At 46.9% G+C, this 24,094-nt stretch overlaps 1 protein-coding gene and 1 long non-coding RNA gene across 4 annotated transcripts in view; one reads left to right on the top strand and one right to left on the bottom strand.

Annotated features, from left to right (window-relative positions):
• The window catches only part of LOC137437018 (WAS/WASL-interacting protein family member 1), a 164,779-nt gene that overhangs the window by 98,046 nt on the left and 42,639 nt on the right, over nucleotides 1-24,094 (top strand). For all 3 annotated transcript variants that reach the window (XM_078786701.1, XM_068131327.2, XM_078786695.1), the window contains exon 4: nucleotides 768-920. In XM_078786701.1, coding sequence (XP_078642827.1) covers nucleotides 768-920 — 153 coding nt within the window. The remainder of the gene's footprint in view (nucleotides 1-767; nucleotides 921-24,094) is intronic.
• LOC137437042 (uncharacterized) overlaps nucleotides 13,948-24,094 on the bottom strand; it is a 41,630-nt gene continuing 31,483 nt past the window's right edge. The window contains exons 4-5 of the long non-coding RNA XR_010986416.2: nucleotides 14,394-14,532; nucleotides 13,948-14,071 (exon numbers count right to left, since the gene is read on the bottom strand). This is a non-coding gene — a long non-coding RNA (uncharacterized LOC137437042). The remainder of the gene's footprint in view (nucleotides 14,072-14,393; nucleotides 14,533-24,094) is intronic.

Raw genomic sequence — 24,094 nt, 5'->3', positions numbered from 1 at the left:
TTGGGCTGCAGGATTGTTTCCCAACGGCATTGAACGTGCTCTGTACTGGGTTCGTCGTGAGAGGGCTGGCGTGAGCCATCTTTTAATTAAAGTGATCTTAATTCGGTGAAGTTTCAGATGTTGTTTTTGTGCCTGGGTATTGGGAGGATCCTGTAGCTTATTTTCACCTCTTTTGCTGTCGAACTCAATTTATAAAAACTTCAAAGTGCTATAATTTGCAGAATGGTGCTTGTGCTTTACATTTATGATGGTTGTTGTATCACACATGTTGTAATGTTAGCCAATGACTTGTATATTCAGTGGGCTAGCCCTTTGTCTGTTTGCATAGGGAACAATCTGCTCATAGTACAAAAATGTTTTGACACTCTTAATCCAAGGCGATGTTTAGGGTCTGTCTCTTTATTACGTATGCAGAGGGTAGGGTGGGGCTGGGGTGGAGCGAGGACACTAGATTGACTCGAAAGAGGGGATATTACAAGATGGAAAGGAAATGAGGTTGGGATGAATTAAGAGTAAGAAGAGGGCAAAGCCTGTGTGGGAGGGGTAGGGGGAAAGATGGTGTGTGTGTGTGTGTGTGTGTGTGTGTGTGTGTGTGTGTGTGTGTGTGTGTGTGTGTGTGTGTGTGTGTGTGTTGGTTGGTTGGTTGGTTGGTTGGTTGGTTGGTTGGTTGGTTGGTTGGTTGGTTGGTTGGTTGGTTGGTTGGTTGGTTACCTGAAGGTTGTAAAGCCGAGTCAAGGAGTTTTTTTTTTTTCCCTATGTCTATGCAGAGCCAAAGGCATCTGGAGCTGTGAGAGTAGGCAGCAGAAGTGATGGCCGACCAAGTGGGACATCATTTAATGTGGCTGGCAGCACTGGAAAGGGAGGGTTCTTTGCCACAGCAAGACCACAGCTGAGGCCCACGACAGGGCGTGCACCTATTGGTGGGTGACATCTCTTCCAAAAGCTTTGTTTTAGCAATTGAAGTGGTGACTTGTCACTTGTTTTTAAAATAAATGAAGCTTTCAAGGTATTTACTATTTTTACGGTGTAGCCTATAGAGCAAAGCCGTCTACAACAGTGTTTGTGCGTATGTATGGATGTATGTCCCCTCAAACGTACACCAATTAGAGCTGAGGTTCTGGTCACATGACAGGGGTGATGTGATGTCATTACGGCAATACGGCGGTAGGACAGATGACTCCACACACCACCATTTTGATTCCTATGCCGTTCAGGCCGGACATATCGTTGAACCTGTCATGTATCACAATCTGCGTGCTCTACCTTTACGTTTTTCATTCGGTGTGAAAGACAAACAAACGTGAAACACATGAAGTAAAACACGTGAAAATAAGGATCTTTTATAACACTCGATTGTTATCGTGGCTGTGGTTGTTGTTGTTTGTGGGTTGATTCTGTGTAGTTTTATATATTTTTATATTGCTTCGCAAAATATCACTTCTGTATATATAATTTTGTATGCTCGTTCCGTGTCATTCTAAAGAGTTTCTACTGTCGTAGAATAATAAATGTTTCCATTCAAACTGCTATGTGAATAAACCATACATTAGCGCTTCTTCCTCTTCTTCAAACTTTTCGAGGCTTTTAGAACTGGCAAATTCGTGATTAAATAAACGATTTTTTTTATGGCGTAGATGTTTGGTTCCTGTGTTTACAGCGTTTGTCTCTCTGTATGTATGTCCTTCACATATTTATCCTCCAGATTGGGTGAGTTTTATAGCCGACAATTACGCTTCTGAAAGGTAGAATGTTATGCCGCTTGGCTTTGCCAGTTATGTTTCTTTCAACACCCTTTAGGGAACGTTCATATATTATGTCATATACCTGTTTGGGGCAAATTATCAAACTTGATGATTGGGGGGAACTGAAATTATGACAACAGGGTGATGATATATGTTAGGGGGCCGGGGGAGGGTGCATGCCCCCCAGATCATATATAATTAAAACTTTGATTAAGGGCTCTTCAAACATTGAAGCATTTCTTCTGACAGCCTCCAACCACCCTAAGCCTGGTGTTGGCTTAACGGTTAGGGCAGCGGGCTTGGATCCTAGGGTCCTGAGTTCGAATCCCAGTCAGCTGTTGAATTAACACCAGGTGGGGTTGGCAGCCTGTCATCCTCCCGAGGTCGGCAAAATGAGTACGAACTCACAGGGTCCTTTCTCAAGGAAGTTGGTGGCAGGATTTGCACTCCGGCCGCCGTAAAACACCTCATTCCGTAACACACACCGTGGTGCATGTCAGGATGGTGCTGAGGTCACTTTGATAGTGTTGACTAACTGACCAACATCTATCTATAATTCCAGTAATCTCTGTGTGTGTGTGTGTGTGTGTGTGTGTGTGTGTGTGTGTGTGTGTGTGTGTGTGTGTGTGTGTGTGTGTGTGTGTGTGTGTGTGTGTGTGTGTGTGTGTGTGTATGTGTGTATGTCTGTGTGTTTGTCTGTGACCGCTGTTTCTCGACAACCACGGGTCCGATATACTTGAAACTTGCCAGGTATATTGCTGGGGACCCGAGGATGTGCCTTTTCAAGGTTTGAAATTAATCGGACAAGTAGTTACCGAGCTATGGCGATTTAGCCGTTCGCCGTTCGCTTTGGCGTTGCGAATGGACCAAACCATTTCATGTAAATAGGGGGGGGGGGGGGGGGTTCTGTGGTCGTTGCGAATGGACCAAACCATTTGATGTAAATAGAGGGGGGGGATTGTCACCGTACTCGCAAGCCGTTCGCTTTGCCTTTGGCTTTGCGAATGGACCAAACCATTCCATGTAAATAGAGGGGGGGGATATAATTTTAGATATATATATATAGTACGGGCATGCCCTAGTATAGAATAAACCAGTGTCTCAATGCAATCTCTTCACTTCCATGTTGACTTGTTCCAGCTTAGAGACTTGGAGTACTTCAAAATAATTAAATACTTACATTATTTGCTAACTGGTTTCTCCACCCAGGTCATACTATCCTCTTCAACTAAAGTATCAAACAAGCCTGGCTACACCACTGTTAGACTTTCGGTCTTGTTTAATTAAATTTGGAGTAGACATGAAATTCCTGAACCTTTTTTTTCATCTATGAAATTTATTATGTTGCAGCTGTACTTGAATATTATGGTGTTTGACAAAGTATTCTAAATAAAACAGTAATGGTTATACATGTTGTAATCTTTAATTAATTGAACAAAGTAGTCTTTTTTGCCTGGTGTGCTCTGATTTGGTACGGTAGCATAGCTATTTATTACCACGTGCACTTGAAGTGAAAAGCGGAGTTAAACATTTGGCTCACTCATTCTGTGTCTGTTTGTCTACAAACATCAGTTTATGATCGAGTACCAAATTAATTTCAATTTAATGTTATATTTTGAACATGAATCGTAATGTAGCGGCTACCGCTGGGTTTACACAATCGCCTTGCACCTACGAAGGACGCGGAGCGATCACCATGCCGGGCTCGTCCAGGACGCCCGGGCAGGCCCGCGCTCAACTTGCCAGGCCTCGGCCGGGACGCCCGGGCATGCCCGGGCACGCCCGGCCACGCTCGCTCGACTTGCCAGGCCGTGGCCAGGACGCCCGGCCACGCCCCCTCTCGCCTTTCCCGGGCAAACGCTCCGGGATAATGTGTGTATATATATTGCTGCCCGATAAACGGGCTTTGGAGAGTACCCGAGTTGTTTTGTGACAACAAAGAAACTCGGACGAATTCCAGCTTTTTGTCGCGTCCATTCTTCCGATTGACGTGGGAGCACAGCTCCTACATTGGTGACCTACCGACATGGACACGGCAGTTGCCCTTCAACTGCCTACCTTCTGGGAGGCTCACGCGGCGGCGGTTTGGTTCGCCCAGGCGGACTCCCTGTTCGCCCTGCGAGGCATCATGGCCGACGACACCCGCTTCCACCATGTGGTAGCAGCGCACGGTTCAGCCACCGCAGCCCGCGCCCTGAGCCTCCTCGAGAGCCCGCCAGCCGCTGACAAATACGGCGCGATTAAAAAGCTCCTCCTCGACGCTTTCGCCCTCCCATCGGCGGAACGCGCACGGCGCCTGCTCGACCTGCCCGAGCTCGGCGACACGCGCCCTTCCGAGCGAATGGACTACATGCTTTCGCTGCTCGGCGAGCACTCTCCGGCATTCCTGTTCCGGGAGCTGTTCCTCCGTCAGCTGCCTAGCCCGGTACGCTTCGCCCTGGCAAGTACGACGATCACGGATCCCCGCGCCCTCGCCAGGGAAGCCGACAAGATCTCCGCGGCAGGCCAACGCATTGCAGCAGCGACCTGGGGCCCACCGCCGTCCGACGCAACGCCCATGGCGCCCGAGCACCCGGCACGGTTGACGACCGAACTGCCGACGCAATTGGCGGCCGCTACGCCGAGCCGACCACCTCCAGCACGACGACAGGGGCCTCCACCTGACCAAGCGTGGTGTTACTATCATGCCAGGTTCGGACAGAAGGCCCGGACATGCCGACCCCCGTGCACCTTCGGCAGGCCGGGAAACGGCCGGGCCAGTGTTCATTACCAGCCATGAGCGCCGGCCACACGGGCAACTGACTTTTCATCACGGACAAAGCGTCCGGACGGCGCTTCCTGTGCGACACCGGCGCCCAACTGAGCATCATACCCGCCGCTGATCAGGACAGGCAGTCCGCGGTTTGCGGCCCCTCCTTGGTTGTGGCCAACGGATCGGCCATCCGCACCTTCGGCCCGCGCAACGTCACCCTCTGCTTCGGCGGCCAACGCTTTACTTGGACGTTTGTAACCGCAAACGTGCCCATGGCTCTGCTAGGCGCCGACTTCCTCTGCGCACACGGACTGCTGGTGGACGTCCAACGGCGTCGCCTCATCAACGCCGAGACCTTCAGCTCCCTGGTATGCACATTGAGCAGCTCCGCTCCGACCGAGCTGGCATGCGCCCTCCCGGTGGCGAACGAGTTTGCTCGCCTGCTCACGGAGTTCCCGGCCCTCACGCGGCCGACGTTTTCGGCCATCGCAGTACGACATGGGATCGAGCACCACATACCAACCACGGGCCCGCCGGTCTACGCTAGAGCCCACCGCCTCGACCCAGCCAAGCTCGCCGTGGCCAAAGCCGAGTTCGACGCTTTGGAACACCTCGGCATCGTGCGGCGCTCCGATAGTGCGTGGGCTTCGCCACTACACATCGTCCCAAAGCCAGGGGGCGGCTGGCGCCCATGTGGCGACTACCGCCGCCTTAACGACGCTACCACACCCGACAGGTATCCGATCCCGCACATCCAAGACTTCTCCGCCCGTCTGGCAGGACGGGTCATTTTTTCAAAAATCGATCTCATACGGGGATATCACCAGGTACCTGTCAGGGCGGCCGACGTCCCTGAAACGGTCGTCATCACGCCGTTCGGCTTATTCGAATTCCTACGGATGCCGTTTGGCCTAAAGAACGCGGCTCAGGCGTTCCAGCGCTTGATGGACGGCGTGCTGCGTGACCTGCCGTTCCTCTTCGTTTACCTGGACGACATCTTCGTCGCCAGCACGTCCCGGGCCGAGCACCTCCTCCACCTCCGAACACTGTTCGGGCGCCTCAGCGAGCACGGCCTCATCGTCAACCCGGCCAAATGCCACTTCGGCACGACGGCCATTGATTTTTTGGGCCACCACATCACCAAGAACGGGGCCGTGCCGCTGCCAACCAAGGTCGAGGCCATCCTCACGTTTCCGCGTCCCCGCTCCATAAAGGCCCTGCAGGAATTCCTGGGAATGGTGAATTTCTATCACCGCTTCGTGCCCCACGCTGCTCAACTCATGCGGCCCCTCTACGAAGCCTTCCGGGGCAAGCCGGCCAAGCACGACATCGTCTGGTCCGCAGCAATGGACGCGGCCTTCCAAAGCTCAAAGCGGGCCCTCGCCGACGCAACACTGCTCGCTCACCCGGTGCTCAATGCTCCCATCGCCCTCACCACGGATGCCTCCGACTACGCGGTGGGCGCCGTACATGAGCAATGGGTGAACGGGGTTTGGCAGCCACTCGCTTTTTTCAGCCGGCAGCTCCGGCCGAACGAGCTCAAATACAGCACGTTTGACCGTGAGCTCCTCGGTCTACACCTGGCCGTTCGCCATTTCCGCCACCATCCTGGAGGGCCGACCCTTCATGGAGTTCGTCGACCACAAGCCGTTGGTTTATGCAATGGCCAAGGTCACGGAGCCGTGGTCGGCCCGCCAACAACGCCACCTCTCCGCCGTGTCGGAGTTTACCACGGACATCCGGCACGTCGCCGGCAAAAACAACGCCGTGGCCGACTGTCTTTCTCGGGCCAGCGCGAACGCGGTCCACCTCGGCATGGACTTCGCGCTTATGGCGGCGGACCAAACCACCGACACCACGGTGCAAGCCCTCTGGGCGGCGGACACAGGCCTCCGCCTGGCCGACATCCCCTTCGCGGACACTGTCCTGCCCTGCGACGTCTCCCAAGGCCAGCCTCGCCCCATCGTGCCCGTTACCTGGCAACGCCGCATCTTCGCCTCCCTCCACGGCCTTTCCCACCCGGGCCGGAAAGCTTCCCAGAAGCTGGTGTCGGCGCGATTCGTCTGGCACGGCCTTCGACGGGACGTCCGCGATTGGACCAGCACCTGCACAGCCTGCCAACAGGCCAAGGTCCACCGACACACCCAGGCCCCGCTGGCACCTTTCACCGTGCCCGAACGACGTTTCGACCACGTCAACGTGGATCTGGTGGGCCCCCTCCCCCCATCACGGGGGTTCACACACCTGCTCACCATGGTGGACAGGACCACCAGGTGGCCGGAGGCCGTTCCACTCGTCTCCACCACCACCGCCGACGTGGCGCAGGCTTTCATCGCCACCTGGGTCGCCCGCTTCGGCGCACCGGCGGACATCTCGTCAGACCGCGGACCGCAGTTCACCTCCGAGCTGTGGGGCGCGGTCGCCCGCAACCTGGGGGTCAAGCTCCACCGTACTACGGCCTACCACCCCCAAGCCAACGGGTTGTGCGAGCGATTCCACCGCTCCATGAAGGCCGCGCTCATGGCCGGCCTTCAAGACGGCGGTTGGGCCGACCGGCTGCCGTGGGTCCTTTTGGGCCTCCGCACGGCCCCCAAGGAGGACCTCCGGGCATCCACCGCCGAGCTTGTTTACGGCCAGGCGCTACGCGTCCCGGGCGAATTCGTGCCCGATTCTACCAGTCCCTGGTCCGCAGCTCACCAGCGCTCGGACCTCCAGGAGGCCGCCCGACGGTTTGCCCCCGTGCCAACATCCCACCACGGTGACCCCCAGTCCTACGTCCCCCCAGCGCTTTGCACAGCGGAGTACGTTTTTGTGCGTCATGACGCACATCGGGGGCCACTCCGGCTGCCGTACGACGGGCCCTTCTGGGTCCTGCGACGGGACGACAAGTCGTTCGTCATCGACATCGGCGGCAGGTCGGACCGGATTGCGGTGGACCGCCTCAAGCCGGCGCACGTGGACATCGACCAACCGCCACGGTTGGCCCTTCCGCCGCGGCGAGGCCGCCCCCCGTCCACGGTGCCCCCCACTCGACCGCCCACCACCACACCGGACCCCCCCCCCCCCCACGACCTGCCAGGGGTCGCTTCGGCCGGGTCATCAGGACCCCCCTCAAATTGACCCTGCCGGTGCAAGTCGATTCTGGGGGGACGTGTGTAGCGGCTACCGCTGGGTTTACACAATCGCCTTGCACCTACCAAGGACGCGGAGCGATCACCATGCCGGGCTCGTCCAGGACGCCCGGGCAGGCCCGCGCTCGACTTGCCAGGCCGCGGCCAGGACGCCCGGCCACGCCCCCTCTCGCCTTTTCCGGGATAATGTGTGTATATATATTGCTGCCCGATAAACGGGCTTTGGAGAGTACCCGAGTTGTTTTGTGACAATAAAGAAACTCGGACGAATTCCAGCTTTTTGTCGCGTCCATTCTTCCGATTGACGTGGGAGCACAGCTCCTACAGTAACATGAATTGGAAAATGATCCTTTGTTGTTACCATACTTTGGCTTTGAATTTGTCTCGATTGTGCATGTGCAAAGAGGAGTGAGATAATTATTTTACTCTCTGCCTGTCTGGAAAGCAAAATTGAAAAGAATTCCAAACAATAAACCTACTGTTTTTAAGGACGTCATAAAGGACACAAACAACAGGCACGAAGACCTAATGTAACATGTTAAATATGGTAGTGTAAAAGACCAAGGTCCACCTTGGTCAACGTCAGTAAACTTCCAAAATGTCTTTTTTCTCCAACCTTTAAAATCTTTATTTTATTTCAGTTATTTTATATAGTTGAACACTGGAGAACCAAAATAGCCTTTCAAAACCATTCCGTTTAGTAGTACTTGGACGAAATATTGCGACATTTTTACGTCATTCACAACCAATCAAATTTGCCATTCGCAGACCCCACACACTGGATATATACTCGTAGGCAATTTTACGATGTTTCATGCCGGTACTTTTGACGCTATATTTTAAACTCCAATAATGTAGCAAGCAAGAAATCATGCTTTTTGTTCTTAACATTTGTAGGTCTTGACATGAGATAGACCTTTCTTCTGATAGCTTTAATTTTTTAGATAAGTTTCATCTTAAAAAATATACACTTACAAAGCCAAAAAGGTGTTACAACTACTAATCTGAAGGTCGTTACCTCAGTAAGAAACTGGAAAGCCACTTTTGGAAAAGCATGTATTATCTGCATGCTGAGTTTCAAAGAGCCTTGTCCGTCGTCCGCGTTCAGTTTGATTAAATGGACGTCTGTCAGCTATCAAATCACAACCAAAAAACATATTGCAAAGTGAATATTGAGCAATACAAAACTTGAGACTGAAAATAGAAGATAAGAATTCACTACTATACTATACTCTATCTACAGTCATGTGAAAAAGTAAGTACACCCCATGTAAAGTTTTGAGTTTTTCAACATATTTCAACATAGAGCTATTTGATCTTCATTTCAACAATATTGATAGATAAAGGTGATATAATCTATCTATAATTCCAGTAATCTCTGTGTGTGTGTGTGTGTCTGTGTGTGTGTATGCGACCGCTGTTTCTCGACAACTACCGGTCCGATATACTTGAAACTTGCCAGGTATATTGCTGGGGACCCGAGGATGTGCCTTTTCAAGGTTTCATATTAATCGGACAAGTAGTTACCGAGCTATGGCGATTTCTTTACCAAACTCCGCAAGCCGTTCGCTTTGGACCAAACCATTTCATGTAAATAGAGGGGGGGGATTGTCACCGTACTCGCAAGCCGTTCGCTTTGGACCAAACCATTCCATGTAAATAGAGGGGGGGGATTGTCACCGTACTCGCAAGCCGTTCGCTTTGGACCAAACCATTTCATGTAAATACAGGGGGGGGATTGTCACCGTACTCGCAAGCCGTTCGCTTTGGCTTTGCGAATGGACCAAACCATTTCATGTAAATAGAGGGGGGGGATATAATTTTAGATATATATATAGTACGGGCATGCCCTAGTATAACAAATATCATGAAACATTTACATTTTGTAGTCCATTGTATAATTTAAATAAACAAATGCAAATTTCGCATGTGGAAAAAGTAAGTACACCCTTGGCTCTAATAGGTGGTATTGCCCCCTGTGGCAGAAACAACCTCAAGTAGGCGTTTCTTATAACTGTCTACCAGTCTCTGACATCGACTGGGAGAAATTTTTGCCCACTCCTCCATGCAGAATTATTTCAGCTGTGCGATGTTTGAAGGGTTTCTTGCATGCACAGCTCGTTTCAAATCCCCCCACAACATCTCGATGGGATTTAGATCCGGGCTTTGACTTGGCCATTCCAGAACCCTCCATTTCTTTCTTTTCAGCCATTCCTTGGTGGATTTACTGATACTAGGGCATTGCCCGTACGTGGGTGCCCGTTCCTTGCCAAAAAAAAAAAAAAACGCTACCCGTACGCTCTACCCCGCCCGTACGCCCGTAAACAAAAAAAACAACGCTCTTCGCTTCCGCCCTTCGCTCTGACTGAATTGGGAGAAATAATGCGCATAAGAAATCGAATTACGTACCGTAATGGCGGTCAGCTCGTAACGCGCTCAGCTCCGCTCGTCTCACATCGGCCACGCCTACGCAACAAAGCGTTCTGTGATTGGCTGCCGGAAAGCGTGCTGCCGGACAGTCTTCACTGTCCGGAAGTTCGCAAATCGCAGTTAGGATGAATCGTTTTAATTTAATCGCAGTTTGAATTCGTTTTAAAACATAGTTTAACGGCAACATAGTTTTCCAACGTGAAATAAATGAATACGCTGTCAAATGTGCCGTCCGAGGCAGAGTCTGATCGCCACGTTCGGCACACGTGATAGCTCGCTGCTCTCTGATTGGTTGAATCGTTTTTTGGACATAGCTCGGTAAGTAATTGTCCGATTAATATGAAACCTTGAAAAGGCACATCCTCGGGTCCCCAGCAATATACCTGGCAAGTTTCAAGTATATCGGACCCGTGGTTGTCGAGAAACAGCGGTCACAGACACACAGACACACAGACACACAGACACACAGACACACAGACACACAGACACACAGACACACAGAGATTACTGGAATTATAGATAGATGTAAATTTATGATATGGGCCCTGTGCTTTTTCTGGTCTTCATCAATGATCTCTCTGACTCTCTTGAAAATCCTCTCTATCTCTTTGCTGATGACTCTACTCTCTGTCGCTCCATTCTTCATCCCTCAGATCGGCAGTCTGCAGCCTTCTCACTCTCTGCAGACCTGGACAAAATCACAAACTGGGCAAACAAGTGGAACATGTCTTTCAATCCTGACAAATCTCACACTCTTACGATGTCTCTCCGAAAAGACCGACTGGACAACCCTCCCATCCACTTTCTGAATAATCCTCTCCAAGACGTTCTGTCACTCAAGCTTTTGGGTCTCACTATCTGCCATGATCTTTCCTGGGAAAACCACATTTCAAATCTGGCCTCCAAAGCCAGTCGCCGACTGGGCATCCTCTGTCGTGCAAAGTCCTTCCTTGGCACACTTGAGCTCCTCTCCACATACAAGGCTTTCATCCGCAGCTCAATGGAATACTGCTCTCCCCTCTGGGCTGGTGCTCCTGCCTCACACCCAGCTCGTCTTCACACTGTTGAAACCAAAGCATTCAGAATCATTGGAATCTCCCACGATGAAGCTAACTCCAAGGGCCCCTCACTCACTCACCGCAGGCAGGTTGGTGGTCTTTCCGTCTTCTACCGACTCCTCTCTGGCCTTGCCCCCCAGCTCTCTCTGGGCTCTGTCCTGCAAATATTCCTACAGGTCGCACAAGATCTGCCTGCAAACCTCTTATGGTTAAACTGCCAAAATCAAGACTTTCTGCTCACCTTCACTCCTTCATTCCTCTTTTCTCCCGCCTCTGGAACAAACTCCCTCACTCTCTTCAATCCCACTCCACCCTCCAGGTCTTTAAACAGCTGTTCACCACCATCTCTTATCTTCCCCCATCCAAAACCTTGATCTTTTCTATCCCCGCTAATTTCACCCCAATTCCACTTTTTTGAAATACCAACTTCTGTCCTGGAAGTCCTTGGTGTCCTTGTATTTTATACTTCTCCCACCCTCCCCCCCCCCTTCCCACGCCTCCTCCCCCCCAAGCCCTCTCCCTCCCACACATCTCCCTGCTCTTAAATGTTGTGTGCTCTCAAGTGTTTGTGTGCTTTCCCTTCTCTTGTCTTCTGCTCCCTCTTTTTATATATTTTGTTTGTGAAGTAAATGTCAGCTCTTTCACAAGCCTCGATTCAGTATACAAAAAAAAAAAAAAATGTTTTGGGTCATTATCATGTTGCAAGGTGCACATTCAGGTGAGCTTCAACTTTCCGACAGATGGCCTCACATTATCCTCAAGCACCCTCTCGTACAATGAAAAATTAATAGTGGATTATATGATGGTGAGCTGCCCAGGCCCTGATGCAGCAAAGCTGCCGCAAACCATAATATTTCCACCACCATGCTTTACAGTTGGTATCAGGTTCTTGCGGTCAAATGCTGTCTTTGGTTTTCGCCAAACATGTCTTCTGGTACTGTGGCCAAATAGCTCTACCTTTGACTCATCTGTCCAGAGCACATTGTTCCAGAAGTGCTGGTCTTTGCCGAGGTGTTCATTGGCAAACTTTAGTCTTGCCCTGATGTTCTTTCTGGACAGCAAAGGTTTCCTCCTGGCACACCTCCCGTGTAGATCAAATTTGTGCAGCCTCTTTCTAATGGTAGACTCATGCATTTGACATCAACAGTGGCAAGAGCTACCTGTAGGTCCCGTGATGACATTCTGGGGTTCTTAGAGACTTCTTTCAGCATCTTGCCGTCTGCTATCGGGCTGAACTTGCTGGGGCGGCCTGGCCTGAACAAGTTGGCAGTTGTTTGGAATCTTCTCCACTTGTAGATGATCTTCCGGACAGTCGAATGATTGATTTCAAATTGTTTGGAGATCTTTTTATATCCCTTCCCAGACTCGTAGGCATCTATAATCTTCTTTCTGAAGGCCTCAGAGAGCTCTTTTGATCTCGGCATGGTGACACCGCACACTTCAACAACAAAGAGCAAACCAAACTAAATGTCTGAGGTTTAAACAAGACAGGTTCCGCCAAGATCCTCTCTAACGATGTTCTAATCATTTGCACCTGAGCTGGTGCACCCGATTCTAATTTTAGGTATCTGAAGTAGTGATAAATGTAGCGGTGTACTTACTTTTTCCACATGCGAAATTTGCATTTATGTTTATTTAAATTATACAATGGACTACAAAATGTAAATGTTTCATGATATTTGTTATATTATATCACCTTTATCTATCAATATTGTTGAAATGAAGATCAAATAGCTGTATGTTGAAATATGTTGAAAAGGTCAAAACTTTACATGGGGTGTACTTACTTTTTCACGTGACTGTATGTGATCGGGAGCAATTTCTCTAGCAGTTAGTGGGATAAAATTTAGTTAACCCTCCGATAGTTCAAAACTTTGTGTGGGTTGCATCAACTTTAATTTACACTCCATATTTCACACTTTACCCGCCTAACCTCTTTAGCATCTTTATTCGTTTCTTCATCAATCATGCATGTGGAATGTACTCAAACCACTTGAGAAATCTTAACCATCAAAAATAACAAAAGTATAAACCTTTTTCCCACGGAGCCATACACATTTTCGAACAAATTCTGCCAGATCGCGAATGTAGTAGAATCCCCCATCAGAAGCAAATTCATATGGAGCGACATTGAAATCTGTCTGGAATGCTTTGTTTTCAGCTGATGCAGCTTTTCTGATTTTTGATCGGAAGGACATTAAATTAGCGATTCATCTTGTAGAGCATGTGCACGTTGACCATCTGCAGCTTTGGCAATTGCGCGGGCTGATGAAGACATATCAGTTTGCATGGCAAGCAAGTCAGTGGTGCCCAAATCTAGCTTTGCGTCTGAAGAATCGTCAGCAATAGTTGATGCAACAATGGTTCTTTTTCGGCGTTTGAAGCTAGAAACCTCATCGGGAGGTGGGGCTGTAACTTGTGGAGGATATCTTTCGTCGAGACCAACACATATTTGGCAGGAGTCACCGTTGCAGTTTGTACGTGTTGCTCGTTAAACTGATTCGGTTCTCTGCCTTGCTGCAGAGAGCAGCGTCTGAAGTCGAGGGGTTAAGTTGTAAAGCTTAGAAGCACTTGAACTTGAGGTGGCCCGTGAACTGCATTGCGCACACTCGATTGACTTGGCAAACATAATGACAAAGACCCTGAAACTAACAATGGATTGTATTCAGGGAAGAGTTGTTGAACTTGGGAAAGAAGAGGCTTGTCCTCTGGGAGATACATTTCTTTGTATGGTTTGAGCGATTGGGTCAACATTGATTTCGGAATTTGTCTGAAGCAAACCACACATTGTCGAATTCGATTATTTTGATGATCTGAAGATGAATTGTAATAATCATCGGGAAGCGGCGTCTTTGCATTTCTGGGACCAGGGTTTTGTTTCATGCCTCCGCACACAGTCAGGTCATCACCACATCTACCACCCCTTCTGTGCATGTAGGCAGCGGATTCTGCTTTCATCTGAGGGATAAGCAGCAGCACAACAAACACTTAAGCCTTGTAGAATTAGAAGCTGTGAACAAAGTTAAAGCTTAAAGCTCAGTAGTGACTCCAACTAATACACTGTGCTCTCAAGTGGTAATCTACATTGAAAACGTAAACACAATTCCTAAAAAACATTTCGATCCTTTATGAGTATTTCATGCAAAAATTTCTACTTGCGTTTTGGAGTAACCTACTAAGGGTAAGGAAAACGATGTCCGATTTATCAACACAATCAAATGGAGGCACCAAAACAGCTGTCATAAGTTCCGACACACGAAAGTCGAAATACCCAGCATACAAGGTTGTTCATTCCTGGATATCTGTCTTCCTCCACTCATGCACTCAAAGTGTTGCTGTCATGGAATGCTCTCCACTTTTCTCCCAGTGAAGGCTGGAGTTCTCCAATGCAGTGTGTTGGTCCCAGTCATCTTCCTCATCTATATTTAAGCAACCTCTCCGATACTCTGGAAAACCCAATGTTAATTTTTGTAGATGATTCCGCATTGTGTTGTACATCCCTCCGTTCCCTCTTTCCTGTTAATCCCTCTGTTCCTGTTCATCATTACACCCATCCCTCTGTTCGGCAGACTGAAACTGCAGTACTCTCTGCTGATCTGGATTTGATTACATGCCGACCTGATAAATAGAACATGTCCTTCCATCCTGTAAAATCTCACTGTTGCACCCTTTCACTCTGGAAGGATTGTAAAACTAGCCCACCTATCTATTCTCATGGTCAGCCGCTGGAAGAGGTTTCTTATCTTGAACGTTTAAGCCTCACCATCAACCATGACCTTTCCTCGGCTGATCACATAGCAAAGCTGGCCTGTAAGTCACCTGCAGACTGGACATCCTCTGTAGATCCAAGTCTTTTGTTGGAAAATAGAGTTACTCATGGTGTACAGGGCATTTATCCATAGCTCAATGGAGTACTGCTCTCCCCAACTGGCTGTTACCCAAGTATTGCATCTGTCTTTCCTGGATTCTGTGTAATCCAAAGTGCTCAACATCATCGGCATCTCATGCAATTAGGCCAAAGCACAAGATCTTTGCTTTCGCATCGCAGGCAGATCGGTGGTCCCTCTGTTTTTTATCGTCTTTTCTCTGACATTGCTCCTTCTGCTCTTTCAGTGCTCTGACCCAATGCAGAAACTCCACGATGTATGCTTATGTTCCAGTATCCGTCTCCTGGTTAAAATTCCAAAATGCAGACTGACTGCACACCTCAACTGTTGTATTTTTTTGCTTCTTCCATCTATGGAACGGCTTTCCAGATGTCACTCCCTCTCTTTCCTCCATGGCTTAAAGTAGGCAGTGCACTGCCACCTGGTATCATCGCCCATTCTGACCCATGATCTTTATTACCCCCGCTAACTCTCCCCAACACAACCCTTTTATTTGGTTTCAGTGCTTCTTCCCTCCCCCCCCCCCCCCCTTCTCTCTCTCTCTCTCTCTCTCTCTCTCTCTTCTTCTTCTTCTTCTTCTTCTTCTTCTTCTTCTTCTTCTGTTCATTCCATTGCTGGCTGTGTCCATTTCTGGCTCCACTACCCAAATCCCAGTTCAACCTTTATCTTCGAGTGAGGGGGAAAAATACTGACTATATCTGGTCTTTATCTAATTTTTCACTTTATTTTTTTGTCTAAAAAAGGGCACCCTCAAACTGCACCTGTTGTTTCAGTGATTTTACATTCAATGTATTTTGAGGCAGCCATGTTTTGTCCATGATTGGTTATAAAATGCATATGACATCACATGTATTTCACGTTGCATTATGGTCAATGCATGGGTGGCCCCAAAATAAATCTTTAATTATGTTTCTCAAATTAGCTTTGTGTTTCACTTTATCTAGAATCTAGATGCTTTACTGTGGAGGGGACAATAAATTCACTTTATTTTTGTGTGCACTTTGTTTAAGTTACAACAACAAAAAATGCAGGTAATCGTTATCAAACATATGCAAGTCTTTCCAAGTAGTACGCTGATGACATTTCAAATATTTGTCTTGTGGCTTGTAATATTTACTTTTCTTTGGTTCTCACAGTCTCACAAAATCACCTGGTCTGATATCACTCACCTTATCCAAATCTCTGTGGCAATAGTTTAAAGTGAGAGACGTCAACAGGGTTCTTTTGTGAATGAAATGGCATGGTTGCACAATCCTTTACACCAATGCTAATGTTTATTTCCTCCTTTTAGAGAGGTGCCAAGACATTGACATTCTCTCCACATTTAGAGAGCTCATCAAACACTGGCGAGTGATTGTCCAATTGAGTTGATTGACCTTGGCCGATATTCCTCTTTCCATAAAAACAAAATTAAAAAATTAAGCTATCTTCTGCTCCCTTTAATTTTACAAAATTGTCTTCAAGCAACTTTATCTTTAAACTTGAAAGGCCAATCTAATATAGAGGAACCTTTGGTCTTTTCACAACTTCTGTGAGTAATTTGCTGCCCTCTTCATGCAAGCTCATCAATACATCTACTGAAGAACCAAATTCTCTCCTTGATTTCTGTCTCTAGTCTCTTGACCTTTCATGCCTGATATCATTCCAACAAAGCTGACTTTCTGGACTCTTGGGACTCCAACTAATCTCTTTCAGTACCTTTTCTTCCTTTGATACAGCATGTAAAACAATTTTTAATATGAGCTTCTCTCCTGACAAAAAGGAGCAGCTTTAGTTAGCCTTTACACTTAATTTTGTGACTGGACCTGTGTAATTACCTCTGCCATCAAAAGTGGGCGGACGTTATGCTTTCACTCCTGTTTGTCTGTGAGCAGGATATTTCTAAAAGTTATGGACAGATTCGTACAAAACTTGGTTTGCAGGTTGGGTGTGTGACAAGGACGATTTATTAGATTTCAGTCAAGATCGGGATCCGGATATTTGTTTAAAAAAAAATTCCAAGTGTTTCTTCACCATTGAGAGATGGGGCCAAAAAATGGTATGTAGCACGATATCTCAAAAGGTTGCGGGTGGGTTATGACCAAACTTGGGGGATAAGTTAGGTAGGTGACAAGAACAAGCCGATTATATCTTGGTTAAGGTTCGGATGCAGTTCCGGCCTATCAGTGGGATACAAAACATAAACTGTTCTGTCTGATGGAGGTATGCGCTCTACCGAGTATGGTTCTAGTTGTTGATGTTAGCCCCAAGACCTGCTCCTACATCTGTACTTCGAGTCTTTCACTTCAAACAATGTTATTGTCGTGTCCCTGGGGTTAACCCCCCCAGAGGATGAATGACCGAAACGAGCTTTACTCTGAGGTGCGTACCCAACTTGGAGGTAGTGACCCGCGTGGGGTGGACGGTAGCAAGGGCTTATCTGTACGGAGTTCACTGGGCTTCCTCGAACCCTCCACAAATAAACGAGACAGAACACAAGGTAACATGCAACAGATAATGGGTTTATTAAAATAATGCAAGGGAACGACGAAAGGCACACTAAAATTCCTAAATGAGGGTCCCTCCATCCGACTCATATACAAACAAGGGGAAAATAAAAGTAAAAGAAAATAAGTAATGTTTATGTTGTGCCGCCACTTGGCTCCGGTCTCAACGAGGGCTTGGTGAGCGTCACAGGTCCAGTCGGTCGGTGAAAGGGCCGCGCGTCGACTGGTTCAAGATGGCGCTGAGCCACACTTTTGCTGCACCACGAATGTGAGATAATTTGGGCCACGGTCCCCTCATGCTCTCCACTCTGTCCGAAACGCTGCGAGCTCCATGAACCGCCAGCAACGCCCCCTCCTCACGATATAAGTTTGCCATACCGCTCCTTCTCTGCACCAGGTCCACACAGGCTCCGAACTTGCTCCACCAGCGTACCCGCACCATAATGCGACCACCTTTCACGTGAGGCCAGGACCAAAGAGAGAAAATACGAGTGAAGCCAACGTCCCTCACTCGAAGCCAGGACCAGGTCAAGAGCAAAAGGCAAACACAGCCATCCTCGTTGAAGGCCAGCACAAAAGAGAGACCGGAAGAAGGAATGCGACCGCCTCCAACAACCGCCAGCAAGAAAGAGACCAAGATTGCGAGACGGCGTCTTTTTCCCTCCTTGGCTCTCGATTGTTCCACGCTGACGTCACACCCTGTCCAATCACCGAGCTCTGTTCATCACTCCATCACGCCTCCACCAATCATGAAGGCCGGGGCATAGCCTCCTCGTTACGAATCGTCGGGGGGCGGAGTCTAATCTCTGTTCGGGAATGTTCGGAGGACGTCGCGGTTTACTTGCCGCTTGGCAAATGCTGTTTCTGTCGGCCCTGGTGGCGTTGTGAGTGAATGAGTCCATTGCCTGGCCGGCTGAGTTTTATAAGAACATCAGGGAAAAATCACAGGGAGGCAAGCACGTACTGGGGAATTTAACCTTGCAGACCCTATAATTAATTAGCACAAAACCACCCTCCTTATGGCGACATGCAAATGCTCTTACCCAGACAGACTGCCTATTTACTATATCGAGATTCTCCGTGGCATACGGAGCAATCTAATCTACACATTTCTGAACTTTCCTAATGTATTTCATTGTTTACCCCCACAAACGTAACATTATCTTTCACTTGGAATATGAACAACATCGCTTTTATCCGTAATAGAACAGTGAAACAGATCCTCTCAATGACGTTATTTGCTTTATTATCATTGGCATACACTATTTCACCTGAACATTAATTGCTCTTTTTTTATCTGCTTGAATATAAAATCAGGGAAATGTCATCAGTTTTGGTGACAACTTGTCATTGTTTTCGGATCCAGTGTTGCATTCCTACCTCGTTTAGTTTGCCATCATCACTGGACAACTGTCACTGAGCTCCACACTTCAGATCTGGCTGCAATTTTTGCTCCATCACTGATGCTCAATTGCCCAGCCATTACGTATCGAAAACAAAACATAAACCCAAAAACAAGAAGGGCATTCGGTAGAGCGCATACCTCCACCAGGCTAGACAATTTATGTTTTGTATCCCACTGTGGCCAGATCTGGATTTGGACCTCAACCAAAATCTAATCGACTTGTTCTTGTCACCTATCCAACTCATCCACCTAGTTTTGTTATAATCCATCCACAACTTTTTGAAATATCGTGCTTTTCTCGTTTTTGGCCCTATCTCTCAATGGTGAAGAATTGCTTGAAATGTTATCGGATCCAGATCCAGATCCAGATCTTTACCAAAATCTAATCATTTCGTCCTTGTTACATACTCAACCTCTCCACCAAATTTAGTCCGAATTTGTCCATAATGTTTTAAGATATCCTGTTCACAAACCAATACAGACAGATGGGTAAAAACATAACCTCCATCCATCTTCGCTGGCGGAGGTAATAAAACAGAAACAAAAACTAGTGCATGATATAGAATGGTATGAAATTTTCTACCAGACATAATTTTATTAAATTGTCCACGTAACGTAGTACCACAAGAACAGCATTTTAAAAATAGGTGGCGACTTTTTAATCACCCTGACTATATAGATAAATAGATTACTAGCATACATGACACTTTGCTTTGCTGGTGGGCTTAATCAAAAGACAGTGTTTTAGGATCCGAACATGGACAATCTCAAGGGTTGTACTTCGCAAACATATTGCATGTTTATCTCCGAGTCTCAATGAGAATGTAAAATTAAGTGAAACACTCAGAAAAAGTATCTTTTATGTCATGTAGTTGTTGTCGTGGTGGCTGTGGTTGTTGTTCTTTGTGTGCTCCTTCCGTGCCCATCACTCGAAATCATGTGTGTCCATAAAGCGTTCCTGCTGTCGTAGAACAATAAAAATGTTACCGTGTTGTAACCGCTACATTAAGCTCCCCCTCCTGCTAAAAGGGTCTTGATGATTAAATAGACGTATTGTTTTACAACTTTGAAATTTTATTCCCAGTAAATCCATTATTAACTTTTCAAGGGTACCATCATTCTATGACAGCATGAACCCTTTAAAATAAAGCGTGACACACACATGGACCGACGGATGCTGCTCCTTTATGTAGGAGATTTTTTATGGCATAGCCCGTCGGGCAATGCCATCTAGAACAGCGTTTGTCTGTCCGTATGTCCTTTGCATCATTGTCCATTGGGGCCATTATGGGGGCCTTGTTGGGGCCACACCAATGTACGTTTGTATGTCCACAAACGTACACCAATCAAAGCTGAGGATCTGGTCACATGACAGGGGGAGGTGTTTAGTCAGTTGCATATTTTACGAAAAGGAAATATAATATCCTTCTGTGGATGTTTTAGGGTCCCAGCGGGTGTCGTAAGGTAGGTAGGAGGTTTCAGAAATTTCTCAATACGATTATGATTTTGAAATGAGATCGACACGGACTTTGCTCCCGAATCCGGAAGTGAACAGACTATCGTCTTCAACTAACGTATCAAACAAGCCTGGCTACGCCGTTTTTAGACTATCGGTCTTGTTTCTTAGCATCCTCCAAGATCACAGTCAGGATTAGCCTCATGAATTGAAGCTTGTTCATTCCAAGAAAACTTACTCCCTGGGAGTATAAATCTCTTGTAATGAGAAAATGAACATGACTGTTGCAGTTGAGCAGTAGGAAGACAGACTCAACACCATTTTAATAACAGGTATAACATGTTTCCTCTGTTTTGCAGTAGCTTGTTCTGCACTTCTAGGCCTACTTGACAGTGATTCCATGCAATTATGTTTTATTTTTCGTGTCTTTTATAGAGTTTGTAAGTTTGTATTGTTCACTGTTGGGCGGTGCTATTCGTTTTGCTGCACCCCGAGCGGAATTTGGACTTTGCAGGGAAACCTCACTAAGCCGTCAGCTCTAAACTACAGACTCACTCTGTCCTTCTTGCCCAAATAATTTTCGGTTTTCTATAACTTCAATCCATACCAATTGAAGATGCCAAGGCATGGAAAAACGGCAGAAACCGAGAGGCTTCAATATAATGCAGGTAGTAAGTAATAAAGGTATTGCATGGTTACCTTGAAAGTTCTGTGTTTGCTCTTGCAAGGATGTGTAGTTTTTATTGACTGATGGTTACACTTAGTTTGCAGGAATTACTTTCATTGTTCATACTCACTCAGCAAATAATTGTCATTCACATTTGTTTAATCTAGTAATATCTGAAACCAAATATTTAGCTTCACACCAATGTGAGAGCAAAGTATTGGCATGTTTGGCCTTATCATCTTCATACTTAACTTATGATGGTGGGATTCAGATTCAAATCCCATGTACTAAGTTGATGCATCAATGGTCTCCGAATGTTCTTGTGGAAAAATGCAATGATACATTATTATGTCCTTGTCCGACATGTAATATACAGTCGTGGCCAAAAACATTCAAATAATGCACCATTTTTCCAGAAAATTGTTGAAATTAAAAAATATTTTGGTATCCACAAATGTATTTCTTTGGTTTGCAATGGAACAAAACAAAAAAAGTTGAAAAAAATACTAAATCTTAGCTTATTCCACACAGAAATCCTAAAATGACTCGTACAAATATTATTGGCACCTTTTAGAAGTTGTTAGAAATAATTAGATTTCAAGCAGGTGATTCTCCTTTACTTTGGAATTGAACTCACCTGTGGTGAGTTGCAGGTGCCTGCAATATAAAAATCACTCATTCAACCAGTTTGAATTGAGAAAAGGAGCCATTCTGTTGTTTTGTGTCACTGTGTGTACCTCAATGAGCATGGAGAAAAGAAAGAAAACCAGAGAATTGTCTGAGGAGGTCAGACACAAGATTGTAGCTGAGCATGGAAAATCTCAAGGCTACAAGTCCATCTCCATAGACCTTGATGTTCCTGTGTCCACCGTACGCAATGTTATAAGGAAGTTTAAGGCCCATGGCACTGTAGCCAACCTCCCTGGATGTGGCCATAAGAGAAAACTTGATCGAAGATTGCAGCGAAGGATTGTTAGAATGGTGGAGAAAGCAACTTGCACCATCCATCGCCAATTCAATGAAAGGGGGTTCTATGGTAGGAAACCCAGCCTGAGAGAGAGAGAGAGAGAGACATAAGAAAGCCCAACTTGAGTTTGCCAAAACACACCTGAACAAGCCAAAATCCTTCTGGGAGAATGTCCTGTGGACAGATGAGACCAAATTAGAGCTTTTTGGTGAAGCGCATCATCTCCATGTTCACAGAAAACAAAATGAAGCCTTCAAAGAAAAGAACACCTTCCCTACAGTCAAACATGGATGAGGTTCAGTGATGTTTTTGGGTTGCTGTGCTGCCTCTGGCACTGGGTGCCTTGAATGTGTCCATGGCATCATGAAATCAGGAGATTACCAGGGCATTTTGGAGCACAATGTTCAACTTAGTGTCAGAAAGCAGGGTGTTCATCGAAGGTCATGGGTCTTGCAGCAGGACAATGAACCAAAACGCACTTCAAAAAGCACCAAGGAATGGTATAAGACAAAATGTTGGACTGTTCTGAAGTGGCCAGCAATGAGTCCAGATCTAAATCCCATTGAACACCTGTGGGGAGATCTGAAAACAGCAGTTGGGAGAAGGCACCCTTCAAAGCTGGGAGAACTGGAGCAGTTTGCACAAGAAGAGTGGGCCAAACTGCTAGTATAGAGCTGTAGGAAGTTCATCCATGGCTATAGGAAGCGCTTGACTGCAGTTATTTTATCCAAAGGCATAATATGTACATATGTACAGTCATGTGAAAAAGTAAGTACACCCTATGTAAAGTTTTGACTTTTTCAACATATTTCAACATACAGCTATTTGATCTTCATTTCAACAATATTGATAGATAAAGGTGATATAATATAACAAATATCATTAAACATTTACATTTTGTAGTCTTGTCATAAGTCATTTTGTAGTATTTACATTTGAGGAACGACAGACGCGCTCTTTATTGTGAGGCACTTGCAGGAGAAGTACATGGAGAAGAGGAAGAAGTTGTTTCTTGGGTTTGTTGATCTGGAGAAAGCATTCGATAGGGTTCCACGCGAAGTATTGACATGGGCATTGAGGAAGTTAGAAGTGGAGGAATGGTTGATCAGAGTCGTGATGGCAATGTACAAAAGAGCATGCACAGCTGTAAGGACGAAGGACGGGAACAGTAGTGAGTTTGAGGTGAAGGTGGGAGTGCATCAGGGGTCGGTACTAAGTCCACTACTATTTGTAGCTGTGTTGGAGGTGCTGGCTCAGAACGTAAAGGAGGGTTTACCGTGGGAGTTGTTGTGTGCAGATGATCTGGTGTTGATTGCGGAAAGTATGGATGGACTGAAGGAAAAGATGAACAAGTGGAAGGAATGTATGGAGACAAAAGGTCTGAAGGTGAATATAGGAAAGACGAAGGTGATGGCAAGTGGTAAAGCATGTGGTGAGGTGGAAAGAACTGGGAAGTGGCCATGTGCTGTGTGCAGGAAGGGTATCGGAGTGAACTCCATTCAATGTACAATGTGCGCTGAGTGGGTTCATCAAAAATGTAGTGGTCTGAGAGGGTCATTAACCAGTGTGGCAGCTACATTCAAATGTAAGGTGTGCACAGAGGGAGCTGCAGATGGAGGAAATGTTGAGTTGGATCTTGGAGACAGCGTGAAGCTGGAAGGTGTGAAAACATTTTGCTACCTCGGAGACATGCTGAGTGGAGAAGGTGGATCAGACTCGGCAACGGTTGCTGGAGTGAGATGTGCATGGAAGAAGTTTCGGGAACTGAGTGGCGTGCTGATGAGGAGGGGAGTGTCGTTGAAGCTGAAGGGAAAGGTGTATGCTGCATGTGTGAGAAGTGTTATGATTTATGGGAGCAAGACATGGGTCATGAATGCAGAGCAGCAACGATGGCTGGAAAGGGTGGAAATGTGAATGCTTCGGTGGATGTGCGGAGTATCGTGAGAGAGGAAGACAAATGATGAATTGCGAAAGATGATGGGAATAGAGCCTGTGATTGATGCCGTGAAGAGGAACAGGTTGAGATGGATTGGTCATGTGTTGAGGAAGGATGAAAGTGACTGGTTGAGAAGAGTGATGGAAATGAATGTAGAAGGAAGTAGAGGACGGGGAA

The sequence above is a fragment of the Myxine glutinosa genome, chromosome 1, assembly GCF_964187855.1.
Source record: "Myxine glutinosa chromosome 1, kmMyxGlut1.1, whole genome shotgun sequence".
NCBI classification, from domain to species: domain Eukaryota; kingdom Metazoa; phylum Chordata; class Myxini; order Myxiniformes; family Myxinidae; genus Myxine; species Myxine glutinosa.
The sequence above is the reverse complement of the archived record's forward strand: the minus strand, read 5'-3'. Positions and strand labels throughout refer to the sequence as shown.